We start from the raw sequence: 15,596 nt of genomic DNA, 5'->3' as shown, positions 1-15,596 counted from the left end.
GGGCTCGTCGAATCGTGCTATTATTTAACAGCCAAAAAAAACCCCAACATGTCTTCAAGCAGGAATTATTAAAACGATCTGGCTGGGTCTTCTTTAAAGTGTGCATTGTTAGTAAATCACCCGCATAATTTACCCTTCGCATTGGAGCTTTTATATAATAGCTAACTAACACCAATTTGCCTTTTTCCTAGTAAATCTGACCCTTATCAGGAATATTTAGGCTGCCGGTATTCATGGCATGCACTTTTTTATATACATTAAGTATATATCACTGCAGTTTGCAAAAGGAATGGTTCTCACACCAATTTGTGGAGTTTCGATTAATAAAGCGTCATTTTTGTTACCGTTAGCGCCGCACACCGATGGGTTTTTATAGACATAGTGGGTTTGTTCGGTAGCTCGCAGAGTACAGAAATGTAGTCGAGTTTCCTCATTCGTTAACGCTATCGGGCAGGTTTAGGATTGGATTTGGTATTGGGCATATTTCATGATAGAGCGTTCATTTTAGCGACAGTCCCTGGATATTTAACGTAATAAATCAATACGTACCTATGTCAATGCAATAAAAAGGTGTCGGGATTCATGTAGTGCATTTTAGCGCCACCCTGTAGACATTTCTCTTTAAAACTGTGCGCATAAACACCAAAACATTTGGTTGGATTCAGGAGCAGATATCTGGGGTTTTGGTAGAATGAGGCACAGTGCATTTAAGACACTTCATGATCTTCAACGAAAGCCAGGCTGAGATCGATGTAGACAAACGGCTGCTTGGCTGGCACACCTTCTGGAAGCGTCCTAACATTATTAACATAATTACCGCCTCCTAATTTATCAGCCATTGTCAGGCATCTCAGGAAGGCCATTAAACTCCGATCCAGTTGGCAGCTATCTCTGGTGTTAATGTAGTGCCGTCAAACAATCAATAAGATATGACCGCATCTCGTACGCTCTTGGCACGAAGAGCGCTGTTGCTTAACTGGAAGTCAAAAGAAGAAGAAAACAACCACTTTTTCTGCATCTGTCAGTTATATCATTATGAGCCAAAACCAAATACAGGTGGTTTAAATAAAAATCCCACCTGAAATATGTCTGCACTAGCGCTCTTTGGTTTAATAGCTGGCAGAACGAAGCAGGTACATCAGGAACTAGCTGATGAAACCAGCAGAAAGCCCAGCAATCAGAGGCTTTTCCCCCAGCCGTCAGTCACAGGGACCCCAGAGAAACCCCGGAGCTGTTCCACACCTCTCTAGGAAACTCCTTGTGTCCCATTCACTAGATTGGATTTGGGCCGCTTAAATGAGGGTCTGCTGGAGTTGTTAGCAGGAGCGTCTCAGTCGGGACACCCTATAGAGGCTGTACAAGGTTGTACAAGGAAAGCAATGTCTGATTCGTGAACAAATTGTTCGGGGCTGCATTTCCCCAAAGCTTTTTAAGACTAGACTAGCAGTGACATTTTATTATTATTTTATAGCATTCATTATATAGTATTATTTTATAGTATTTATTATATATTTATTATTTTATTTTATTAATTAGAATTTATATTTAAGATTCAAGTTTTAGTAATTTTGATTTAATACAATATTATATTTTATATATATATATATATATATATATATATATATATATATATATATATACACATATATATATATATACACACACACACACACACACATATATATATATATACATATATATATATAAAACCTAAACCCTTTAAATATATTCATATAAAAATAAGTAAAAATTAAAAAATATTTATATATTTTATTTATATTTCATCTTTATTTTAATTAAAATGTAATAGTTTTGTTAAAATTTCAGTTCATTCCTCACACACGTGTGAAAAACAAAAAGTCCAATCAATTGAATTCATAAAATGTAAATATAAATTGCTCAATAATACAGCTCTATGATTTTTGAGTATCATTTTATTTTTTAAGAAACCGCGTTTTCAGTATTTTAAAAAAATAAGTAAAAATTCAAAAACTATTTATATACAATTTTATTTCATCTAATTGCTCTGGATTTATGATTTTAATACAGCTCTATGATTTTTACAAATTTATTATCGATTTTCGACAAATTTATTATCGACAATTTCTGCAAGCAAATTAAGGCATAAAACACTTTTCCATTGAGAATGGGTAACAAATTTCTGCCTGGATATTTTAAATTGGTCGTGGTCCCTGTGTCTCACCCTTTTCATAAAGTCGCCCAGCAACATTGCTCAAAAACCTGACCTGTGAATCATCAGCCAAACAGTTTAAATTAAAAGAACACATGTGTAATGTTCTTTGGAAAGAAAAAAACGGGTTGTTGTGAAAACCGTGTTTCTTTGTACTTTGTCCAGAAGAACAGCCTTTGCCTACAATGCCTTAAAATGCTCCCTAAATAGGCAGCTCATTAGGTGTTAATTTTGACAGCAAATTTTTATTTAGTTTTAGTCATAGTTTTTTGACTAAAATGCCATTTAGTTTTAGTCATATTCAAGTCATCTGAACTGTTTTTAGTTTCTGAATATCATATTATTTTAGTCGACTAAATCTACAGTAAATTTAATCAGCTATAATCGAATGGGTTTGTTACAGTGTAATGCGTCTATAAAATATTTTTCTAAAATCTCCAAACTCATTATGCATGACATTAGGGCACTGATTTAACTGATGACACACAACATGTCATTATGTTAAATATAATCACTTCTTATAAAGAACAAGAATATGTTTTTCTTTTTTAATGAAATACCAATGGTTATAAAGGCTAATTATGCATTCTTTATAACAACTTGTTTACCATATTATTCATTATTTCAAGCAGGCATATATTTATTTACATAAACAAACGTAGATAAACCTTACACGTTCTCCCTACCCTTTACGTTCACTTTAAACGAAACAGACTCCGTTTACGTTGCCAGATTTTGCGTAATTCTCGTTCAATTCCCGTTCAAGTTTACTCGCGCGCTGTGAAAGATGCGCTCAGAAATGTAGTTTTCTGAATCGTCAAATTTATCCATACGCCTAGATCAACAGGCTACGAACTGCAAGTTGCGCATCTGACCCCCGGACCACGCAGCAGATTCGTTCGGGAATGAATCTCATCCCGAATCTAACGTTTTCGTCTCATTTTTATTCGCCGTCGACAAAATTGATTCTCGTCGTGGCTTTTGCCATTCAAAACGAGCTTTCGTTCGTTATCAGCTCGTGACAAAACTGTCGAGAACTATTCGTCAACCAAATTAAGATTGAAAACGGAGCCGTTTGTGTTTCTCCGCTTCCACACTCCAAACATTAAATTGATCTAATTTCCCGGATCTCATTTCCAGGGTCGGGCCATTTCTCGAGCGCACAGACGAGCCATTTCATCCGAGGCCGACGTTTACAGTCAGTTTCCTGCGAGAGTCTCAGATGACACTGTAATCGCTGACCTGTAATCATGTTCCCTACGGCCTCGCGCCGACCCGTCCATAAAGCGCCGCCGGCGGCTTCTTCAGGATACGGCCTCAATGTCAGCCACAGAGCTGCTGAATCAACATCCTGGCTGTCTGAGGTTCGCTCTGATTACAGCTCTCGCTGCATGAGTTTTCCAAACACGGATCGGCTGTCTCCTGAACGACAGCCCAAAATAGCACTTAGACGGAGACACGCTCCAGACTGTAAAAAAAGATTCATACGCCCTCAAGGACTGTTTGGGAGAAAAACTGTGTGAAAATGTACTGGTTATTGTATTTACAAAGCGACACTTTGGTGGAAAAAAAAAAAAAAATTATATATATACATATATATATATATATATATATATATATATATATATATATATATATATATATATATATATATATATATAAAAATCACATGCATCTACGCAAATCTGGCTACTAAAATGCGGCCCTGGACCACAAGAGCAGTTGCTGGGGTATATTTGTAGCAATACATCCGAGTCAAAATGAAATGAATATGAATATGAAAAGATATTAAGTAAAGATCATGTTCCTTGAAGACACTTAGCAAAGTTCCTACTGTAAATAGATTCAAACTTAATTTTTGACTAGTGATATGCAATGCTAAGAACTGCTTTAAAAGTGGTTTTCGCAGTATTTTATATATTTCAAATGGTTGTATCTCGGTCAAATTCTGTCCAATCGTTACATAGCATTACTTTGAAGTCAGTGGGACAGTCACAAGCCTCACAGTTTTCACCCAAAATAGCTTTCAATTATGTTTTGACGACGAAGCTTTTACGGGTTTGGAACGACAACATGTTCACAACATTTCCTTTTAATTGGCAAAACCGATACATCGGTCGAAACTGTGGTAGTACAGCGACGGCTAGAGAATAGAGTTATTGTGTATGAGCCCACCTAAAACAATCTCCCACTCACTGTACAAACAATGTTCAACTCAACACACACACACACACACACACTGCACCATATCAAACACAATGCTGCTGTTCATCAAAACAACTGACACCAACAACACAACAATCAAAACCCAGCAGAATCAGAGCGTGCTGCTTTCACAAGAATTGTCAGGACATGTTTCAATAAAAGAAAGAAAGAAAACAATTCTTTATTCAGAGGCAAATGTATTCTTAACCATATGAACTATATATAAAATATTAATACTCTACAGTAATATTTTTAAAATAACATTTATACACCAAAATAAATAAATAAATAATTTAATTAAATAATTTATTATTATTTATTCATGTATTAACTAGCCTATTAAGATATTTCTTATTATTTTATTTTTAAATCATAATTACACATCATAAATAGTAAACTTTATAGTTTTGCAGTAAATAGAATCACTATTCAGAATTATTCAGACAAGTACACATTTTTATATACATTATGGCAATACAAATTTGCAGAAACATGCTTAGTTGTCAAAAAAAAAAATTAAACCAGTCCAACAAAAAAGCGTCACTTTCTGATTTGAGGCCAGACATTATCTCACACAGACCGATGTGTAGGTGCTCATTGACGCAGTATTAGATTCACATTAGTGCTGATGACCGCTGACTCAGTCCAGACCCGTCAACATCGCACGACTACAGAACCCATCACATGACCACTGCATTTATCAGCAGAAACAGCCACTAGCTTTTACAAAACAACACTAACAACAATGCAGAAAAAGACAATATTGTACGCTTTGGCAATTAAAGAAAACACACAGACTTTACAGTATCATCAAGTGACCTCACGCGAGGTTGTTATTGTTAAAATCCATTTCTCTGTAGAGAGAATAAATGGGACCGGAGCGTTACGCTCTACTGAGAAACACAGAGGCTGCTGGGACGGATCTGTGTGAACTCAAGTAGCACAGATCATGCCGTCTGGGACGGGAGAGAGATGGGAATGGCAGAATAGGAGGCATTGTTCAGTCAGGAGATAAAACAAGAGATGACAGAGCTGCAGAGGAGGAGGAGGAGAAGAGAGATCTCAGCCTGACACAGCCTGAAACACACACACACACACACACACAAATGTGTATTTATGTTGAAGAACTTTATTTGAATTCATAATAAGGACTTTAAACGTGTATATGCAAATTCAACTTAAAAAGTAATTGTGATGAGGATGAAGCCAAGAGAGCATCAGAGGAGATGAGATCTGTCTGTGTCTGTGTGTGTGTGTGTGTGTGTGTGTCGTGAGACCCCATAAATAACATCAAGCTTTAAAGAGATTTGAAGGGCTCAGTGCTGCTCTTTTTAGACTCAGGTTACACACACACACACACACACCTACAGGTTGCAAAAGGACACAATCAACAGGCTCTCTGAGGATCGTGAAAGACCTGCTGCGTCTTCATTTTATGAGCTCATTGACAAATACACTTGTGTCTATTAAAATACGATTCCTCGTGTGAATAATATCTAAAGACATTACACTGGGACACTTTTCAGCCTTTTCAATCAATTTCTCACAAAAACGTATATTTTGGATGCAATTAATCGCGACTTATCGCACAGCACTAGATAAAATGAATGATCTCTACACTGTTTTCTTCTATGAACATTATGGAGAATTCTATTCATGAATTTAAATTCATTCATATCTACACAATATCAACACATAAATTATTAAACGGTGATATTTTTGCAAGATTGTATGTTACTGTTTAGATGTTTGGGGTCTGTGAGGTTTTTCATGTTTCTGAAAGTCTTTGCCATTCATCCATCCATCCATCCATCCATCCATCCATCCATTCATCCATCCATCCATCCATCCATCCATCCATCCATCCATCCATTCATTCGCACAGAGTCTCACAGAAGATGCACGATTCATATTTGAATCGATTTTTGTCAGCTTAATATTTACAGATACTAGTCCACATCGCAAACTGTAGGCTACATAGTTTACAAGATTCATGAAAATATTAGGGCTGTGCACGTCAAGAACCGGGTAGACCGGGTACCACCGGCACTAAAAACACATTTGAAATTTTTTAGTACTGACTTGACACCAAAGTACCTTTTTTTTTTTTTTTTTAGACAACACAAATTCTAAATATTACGAATGTTAAAAACCGCCTTATGTGATTTCGGAAAACGCGATCTAGCATTTTTTCAGGACTCAAAAGCATAGCATTTAAAACAGAAATCTTCTTACATTTTTTATTCATTTAATGCATCCTTGCTGAATGAAAGTATTAATTTATTTAATAAAAAAAGAATTAAGCTTACTAATGACACAAAACGCAGTCTGTTCTTTATATAACTTTACTTTACAGCTAATTTAACTGAAAAACGCAACCAGCCTTTATGTGATGTTGCGATTGAATCACTGATTCAGAGTGAATCTGAATCAATTCACAGAAACGGACAATTATAACAAAAACGATCAAAACTTACACGCGAGTCATGAGACAAAGGAATGATAATGAAACTTGGGTCTAATGGCCCAACTTAATGACCCAATTAAAAGCACATTAAAATCATCAAGAGGGTATTCACATCACCGTCCAAATGATCACAAATATATGATTAATGCTCAATACATCAGCCAGCCATACACACAGTCCTCTCTTAACATCATTCAATCAAGATCGGTTTAAACGTCCATCAATTTCAAACGGCTTCCTTACAAAAAACACTTTCTTAATCTCTTACTGACCCCGATCTTCTTCCAATCTCCGGCCACACAAGCGTGAATATGTGAGAGTGAGTATGTGTGTGTGTGTGTGTGTGTGAGAAAGTGAGCGCTGAGATACCGAGTCTGTCCGAGGCGGTAAATCTTGTGAAGAAAGAGCTCTGATGGACGCAGTCTCCGTTACACGCTGACAGCGGCGCTCAGATCTTCTGCATGACTTTAGACGCATCCCGGCGGGAGCTCCAAACCCTCACCGCTGGAAAAATGCGAATTACAGAGCCGATATTTTCGCTCCGAGTCGACATAATCAGATTTACTCAGGAAGGGAGTTCAGGTATTTGAAAGCCGGTGAGTTTCCTGTTAGCATCAAACCAAATATAATAAATATTCAGGTGTGTATCAGTAAGGGATTTCCGGTTGTCCGATCTAATTAATATTCCAGCTTCACAGACATCCAGTGATGTTTGCAGGCAATATAAACTACTCAAAATACTTTAATATGAGAACAGCACTCATATTAAATACTAAATAATATCAAAATGCCACTGATATTGTTTTGGGTGTCTCCTAGATGCATGCAACGAGAAAAAAAATAACTTTTAGTCTCAAAACGAGTTTAACATCACCCCGTTTCCCGATTCTCAAACGATTCGTTTACAGAAGTCTGCTCTGATTGGTCAGATGGCCCAGTCTGTTGCGATTGCCCACGTACAACAGTTTGTGGGCGGGGTCTAGTCGCGGCCAGCGTACAACAAAAGGCGGGAATCGTGCGAATCTGTTTGGGATTCAAATATGACTAAGGATCGGTTTAGGCTGTATAGAGGCGCCTCTTTATTAGACAGTACCTTTATTTATTTTGCGCTTTCTGGGGTTTACAGCTTTGCAGATCATTCGCATACAGCTACGTCACGCAATGCGCGAAAGGAGATATTCGAGATGGCATAACAGGGGCACTTTAACGTCCCTACGTAAAAATATTTATTATTCACACATCATAAAAAATGAAAAAGTGCTGTTCTACAATAAGTGTACAATCAGAATTTGAGGGGAAATGTGCTGCTTAGTTGTCAAAATTAATAAAAATAAAAAAAATGGTCCTATACTTGCTTTCCAATATATTATATGATTCTGTTGAATTTGTACGTAAGGGCTTCTTCAGCAGTATTTAATTAAAACAGAATCAAAATAATCATTAAATCCCATGCGATTTTCATTCCCGCTTACAACCATTCTTACGCTGGCATATAATACCTAAACAGACAGGATCTGCAACTGACCTACAAGCAAATTTAAAACGGTTTTACCAGCGATATTTCCAATTGGCAACTTCCTTAAAGACAGCCCGACCTTTTACAAATTCATCATTATACTTGTGAGGCCTGCCTGACGTCATTCACTCGATTTAAAGTTCACTGCACCTAACTACTTTCACCCGGATACATCTATTTTGGTTTATGCCTATTTAAGGCAAGACGCTGGAGTCGGATAGGGTAAAAAAAAAAAAAAAAAAAAAAAAAGAGCTAATAGCAATCGCCTCACTTACCCAGCTGACCGATAGAACCATTTTAGTACAGGTTTTCCAAAATGCACTTTATTTTGACAGATTTTGGGGGGTTTTAAATGTTTTAAATAATCGAGCTAATTATATACGAACAAATCCCTCTGTTGGAAAACCTTTAGGATATAGACGGGAATAAAGGTGTTAAGTTTGGTGTGTGTGAGAGCGCTACTGAAGTACAGATTTATACCTCGGCGTAGGAGAAAAACATGCATTGATAAATATGCAGTGCAATGAAATCTATTGACACGAATGGAGAAAGCGCTATAAGAGAAACACTTAACAGGTCTGTCCACTAGACTGAATGCTAAAAAACCAAAAAGCCCAAACTTGACAGGTGCATGAAGCCCACACTCAAAAAAAAAAAAAAAAATATATATATATATATTTTATACAAACTTTGTGATACACCTATGTTTTTAACTCCCTATGGAAGAATGAATGAAGAATAAACCCTAGAGCTAAACATGCTGCACGATGTATACTTAATCATGCCGGCTTGACGCAAGAGCATAATGACGTTTATAGTTCATGTGCAGATGTTCAGGCCGACCACAAGAGGAAATTCGGCCATTCAAATCTGCTGTCTTGAGATGATCAGACTCGAGGGGATCAGAAGCACAGCCAGCTCTGCGGGAAGATGGTTAACTGCACCGGAAATGACAGAGCTTTTCATTCACCCGACGATAAGCTTGCACAAGATTACCCAAACCAACTGCCACTGGCCCGCTGGGACCCCCGTCCGAAGACACGAATGCATCACGGCCTTCAGGAATACTAAATCTGGCTTTCCAGACGCCGCGCTTTATTCGACGTGACAGTTCCAGCGGGCCAAGTCGGAAGCTCCGCTCAAACGACTGTAATAACGCAACGCAAATAATTGTTTTGACTCGCCATTGTCTCCGATTTCTAAAAGTGTCACCCCACTTGTCAAAATAAGCAGCTTTCATTAAAACGACAGTTCAGCCGCAGATGAAATTCTGTCATTTACCCGGCCTCGCGCCGGTTCCGACAAGAAAAATAAGGGAAATACTGACATCGGCGGATAAAAGAAAAGCCGCCTCGTCTGTTGCTCGACTTTTTAATAAACGGCGTGTCACCGAAAAACGAGACATTTGTAGTTTAACAAACAGACGCGGCCTGAAACATGGATGAAAACAAAGGTCGCGAAACTACTTGCATTAAAACAATAAATTAATGCAAAAAAATTGTTACATTTATTAAAAGTAAAAAAAAAATCTGTATGACTTAAGTGACAATTAAAACAATAATCTATATAATTTTTTTATTCACTATTAAAAATGATCATGCATACAGGGCCGGAATGAGACCTGGGCCCTCCATAGGGGCCCTGTGGCTACACACACACCTCCATATACAATAAATATATTTTATATATATACAATATAATATATATATATATATATATATTTATAATATATATATATATATATATATATATATATATATTTTTTTTTTTTTTTTTTTTTTTTTTTTTTCCAAATTCCATGCATTTTATACTTGTTGTTTTTGCAGTTATTCTATATTTGACTTATAAATGACCTCGGCTGCTGCTGTAAGTATCTATCAGGTGTAATAATACTACTAATAATAATAAAAATATTATATATTTATAGACATAAACAACGTGGATTATAAATTAGTGTATAACCATTAATATTTAAAAGCTTTAATAAAATCAGTTCTGCATATGATTTAATCCACACTGAAACATAAAACATGTAAATATTCCTTAATCACATTAATTAAGCTCCAAAATTCAGTTAATTAATAACTTAAGGTATTTAATAAAACACTGCATATCATATTTATTGTTAAAAGATTAAATAAAATCATTTAGTTCTACATATGACACACTTAAGCATTAAATCATCCTCAAGTATCTACAATATTTTTTGTGACCAGTAAAAAGAGTTGATACTCCAAACCCAAAATATAAATATTAATTATCAAGATCCAAAATTAATAAAGCTGCTTTATTAATGTATAACAAATAATTTTTGAAGCCTTAAAATAAATCACTTTTAATTTAAATAAAACAGTTAAAATGTTCAAAATAAAAATTAAAAAATATAATATTCTATACCCATAAATATTATGTGTATGTGAGAAAATGTCTATCAAGCTCCATAAAAAGCATCACAAAAAGTAGTCCTTTATCAAAGTGATATCACAGGTGTTAAAAAAGTATATTGGTCTTATGTTAAGTAATATATAAATATATGTGTGTGTGTGTGTGTGTGTGTGTGTGTGTGTATTTTTACATTTACAATATGACTCATCTAATCAGAACTCAGAATCAGGACATTTAGTTTTAAAATATATTCCAGAACTTTTGATTAGAAATCCTAAATTCAAGCTCCGGGCGCCAAAAGTGGCCACACAATCTCACAATACAGTCCTAATCTACGGTCCACTGCTGCTATCTAGAAATGCATCATGATTGGGTGCATTTGGGGTAAAACTGACTGTGGCTTTCAGGCGTCACGCTGTGAATCTGCTGCGGTGAGACACATTTCCTGTTAAAACAGGCTCAGAAATAAAAGCTACTGTCTGCTGCACTGTTACTGCAGAGAGCCGATACGAGTAAATGTCCTCAGAGCAGGTGAGCCGGAATTATGTGCATAGAAAAATGTGTGATGAGGACACAGACCATTAGTAACAAATTCTGACCCAGTCCACTGTAAAAGTCACCATGGATACCAAAAGAAACCAGTTTCAGGTATGATGCCGCCTTCAGGTCATGCTGAAAAGATGAAAATAATGAGATCTAGGACTAGACATATTTTATAGGACTAATTATATTACTCCTAAATATCACTTTTCTAATTTTATTGTCTATAATCATATTATTGTGTGTGTGTGTGTGTATTTATATACAGTGCCGCTGACTGATATTGGCACCATTGGTAAATATTATCAAAAAAGGCTGTGAAAATTAATCTGCATTGCTAGTCCTTTTCATCTTTTATTTAAAAAAATAATTTAAAAAAAATAATTAAAAAAAACACACAAAAATGTAGCCTTTCATTGGATAATAAGAATTTAAAATGGGGAAAATATCATTATAAAATAAATGTTTTTCTCAAATACATTTGAATTACTTTAATTTATAAATTAAGTTTATTATTATTATTATTATTATTATTTATTATAAATACATTATATGCACACAAAATATTTTATATTAAGTGTTTTAAATATTTAACAATTTAAAATGTACATATTTTCATGCTATAATAATATTTAGCATATTTTATATGCATGAATAGCATACATTTAAATTGTTTTGTTTTTTACTTTAATTTACTATCAATATCTCTACTCTATGTGTTTATAAAAGACATTTTATTTATAATTTCGCTATATACTTTATAAATAGCATTCATCCGATTTCTTCCATACGTCAGACGGATGGCATACTTCGTTTGAAAACATAGCAGAGCATAATTGACCGGCATGTGGTTTAATTTAAACCATGGTCGATGGCCGTGCCGGTCATCGATACATCACGCACGCCAAAAGCCCAACGTGACAGTGCGGTGACATCAGCCTGACAGCTAAGCGTGTTTGCGAAGGGCTTCCCCACAAAAGCAAACAAAAAGGTTAGCAGGCGGTTAAGCTCGTTTTTGTGAAGCGCCACCGTGCAGCAGATGGACTGAACTCTGCTGTCTGCGGGACTTGCACACCGCGTCCGAGATCAAAGACGCCGCTGGATCCCGGGGAACGCGCGCAGCTGAGAGCAGCGGCGCACGTGCTCGGAGATTTAAAGAAATACTTCCCCAAAAAGAGGGGAAAAAAAAAAGCTTGACGCGTCCTTGCATTGTTTCCAAACGCTCGACTGCCTCTCTGCATTGGAACCAAACATTGCGTTTTTGAAGGATATCTCGAAACGTCTTCAAACGTCGGCCCGAGTGAACGGGACTGAGGCCTTCAAAAGGGAGCATTATAAAACAATTTATAAAAGCGGGAAAACTGTGCGCGAGGAACGGGCCCGAATTTGAGCCTTTGAGTCCTTTTGATGCCACTCATGTTCCAAGCCTCACCTTTTCAAATCACCTCGACTTCAATTGCTTCTCAAACGATATTTTTAAGCGGTTTCCGCATTTATTTGTTATTTAGTTATTTTGGAGCTCGCCTCCATTCTCTCTCATTAACTACTACAGTCATGCAGGTTTAAAATAATTCCTTTAAGGGTGTGTTTTATTGGAGCCGAGACAGCATTGCAATGAAACGGTCAAAGGAAGCACAGACATATAGAGAATATCAGAGACTGGTATCTTCCTTCACAGTCGTTCTTGCTTTTTTTTTTTTTTTACCAATTTAAGCAGGTCCATGTACACCTAAAAAGCACTGCCTAGCAACACCGGGTTGCCAGGGTGAGCCCCGTTCTGCTGCCATGTTCTCCACAGCGAGACAAAACACCAGAAGCTGTTCACATACATCTGATTCATACCGATGCTGTACGTTTTTGATTCGCTTAAAGGAATCGGTTCGCAAGAATCATTTGTTCGGGAATCGCGTGATCTCGACGTGCGTTTACAACTCCACAGAAAATAACCGACTCATAAGAATCATTCGTTCGCGAATCGGGGTACATCGATGGTTGTTCGTTTTTTAAAGAACAGGTTCGTATAATCCATTCGTTTGAGGTTCGCTCGGCATCGGTCTCGCATAACGTTTTCGACTCCCCACCGAAAAACAACAGGTTGATATAAAAAGTCTTTTGTTCAGGAATCGGGGGGTTTGCTTTTGATTCACTATAAGGAACCGGTTCGGAAGAATCGTTCGTTCGGGAATCGAACTGTAGATTCAGTGAATATCGACGCAGGACAGGCTGTCAAACACCGAACGACAGGAAAATAATTTGGCTCTGGTATTTTAAACCAGAATCTGAAACGGTTCTCGGCTCTCAACCCTTTTTTCGGAAACAAAGCTATTTAACAGCTGCACAAAGCAGTCATGACAATACGCGCAATTTCCTGAAAACTGCTTTCAAATTGCGCTAACGTATAGTGGACTAACAGACAGCGCAAAACTTGAATGGTTTGTTATGAAAACGTAATTTTAAACGCGAGTGAATTCCTGCTTTAACACACAAGTTGCAAGCAACTTTGACTCTGAACTTCATAACAGACACAACAGATATAAACAAGACCCATAAAGACCGTTTCCGAGCAAATTCGTGCAGACTGACAGATGCGAGACTCACTTTTATGTTTTCCAGAGGTCCACGACTGTTTGGCCAGACTGGGACTGCGAATGATCGCGCGCCCGGCGGATTTTAGCGCGTCCATGATGAAGACAGTTTATTGTGACAATTAATAATCCTGAGAGCTCGATACCCCGGCGGTCCTGTGCCCGATCGAGCCCGATCCTCTCCCCGCAGGAAAACTTTTCTGACAGCCTGTGATTTTCTTCCTTTTCCGCGGATGATCCCGGGTGGATGTACGAACATGCTCGCCACGGCGGGCGGGGCTTAGTATGTAAATTAACCGGATAATGTTCCGTCATGACGCTGCCGCGAGTGGGCGGGAGGGCGGGGCTCGAGTAGGTAAATTAGCTAGAGAATCGCTCGGTGGGCGGGGCTTCGCGTGTGTAAATAAAAGCTATGCCTTTTGACTTCTGTGATTAAAACAAACGGTGCTTATTACTAATGGGTAAACATTTGTTTTATAGTTTTTGGACGATTTAAACCACGCATAGAATTACGGTTAAGAATAATATAGATAATGGTAAAAATGAAATAACTGAACGAAACAATAAAACAACATTACACAGGAGAAAACAGAAAAATACTAATACTAATAAACAAAATTGCAGATATGATATGTTGTAATTTTACTTAGATCTAGTATTAATGTATAAACCTTTTATTACCTATGATGTACCTATTATTATTTGCATAACTAAAAATTCCAGTAGCCAATTCTATTAAGATTCTTTCATGTAACAGTAAAAGGATTTTCCGTTGTTTACAGAAAAAAAGGTTTTTGTGTTATTTCAAAAACAGTAGTAAGTTGCACTACCGAAAAATTTAGAAAAAAAGTGTTTAAAATGTATTATATACTGTATATATACATATATACATATATATATATATGTACACATATATATATATATATATATATATATATATATATATATATATATATATATATTAATTTATATAAGCAATACAATTGAACATTTTTATTGAAAACATATTAATGTATATATATATATATATATATATATATATATATATATATATATATATATATATATATATATTCTTATTAATATGTTTTCCACAATAAAAATGGTATTGCTCTTTATAAATGAATGGCATTTTAGATTTGTTATGACCAAATTGCACAATGTTTCAGAACACTGTCAATATTTCAAAATAAATATATAAAAACCCTTTCCATTGTCACACAGTGGTGCCTCTATGAGGCACGTTTCATTTTATGCAAGAAAAGTGCACCTAATAAGAAATGTCAGCTTACACATACGTTTGTATATTTAGGGGCAATGAAGAAATACAGAACGGATGAGAAATGGAAACGGCAAGGATTTTCTTTGAGAGTGTAGTTGTCTTTTTCTCTGCTCATCCCTGTCTAAACTCCTCCGCATGAGTGCTTCTACACTGACAGCCCATCACCACATGGGGAAAGAGATGGAAAAATGGAAATAAAGAAACTGAAAGGCGATAGAAAAAGACATTCAAGAGCGTTTCTCTGAGAAAGAGGTCATTGTGCTTGGCCTTTTGTCAGTTCAGAGCGGCATCTCACAACCTCGATGTATAGAAAGCGGGTCGTCAGGTTCTCCCGACTCCTCCGAAACCTGTTTAGCTTCGTGCGAAGATGAACAACAAATAGAATTGACCGGGGTCTCGCAGCAGAACGACAGGCTAGTCGTTAA

At 36.6% G+C, this 15,596-nt stretch overlaps 1 protein-coding gene across 2 annotated transcripts in view; it reads right to left on the bottom strand.

The window, feature by feature from the left end:
* The window catches only part of ldlrap1b (low density lipoprotein receptor adaptor protein 1b), a 39,934-nt gene extending 25,774 nt beyond the window's left edge, over positions 1-14,160 (bottom strand). For both annotated transcript variants that reach the window (XM_043255930.1, XM_043255929.1), the window contains exon 1: positions 13,903-14,160. In XM_043255930.1, the coding sequence (XP_043111865.1) occupies positions 13,903-13,987 (85 nt within the window). In that variant the 5' untranslated portion in view covers positions 13,988-14,160. The remainder of the gene's footprint in view (positions 1-13,902) is intronic.
* Between the last annotated feature and the right edge of the window lie 1,436 nt (positions 14,161-15,596).

This window comes from Puntigrus tetrazona, chromosome 13 (genome assembly GCF_018831695.1).
Source record: "Puntigrus tetrazona isolate hp1 chromosome 13, ASM1883169v1, whole genome shotgun sequence".
Taxonomy (NCBI): Eukaryota; Metazoa; Chordata; class Actinopteri; order Cypriniformes; family Cyprinidae; genus Puntigrus; species Puntigrus tetrazona.
Note: the sequence above shows the minus strand (reverse complement) of the source record. Positions and strands in the feature narration are given on the sequence as shown.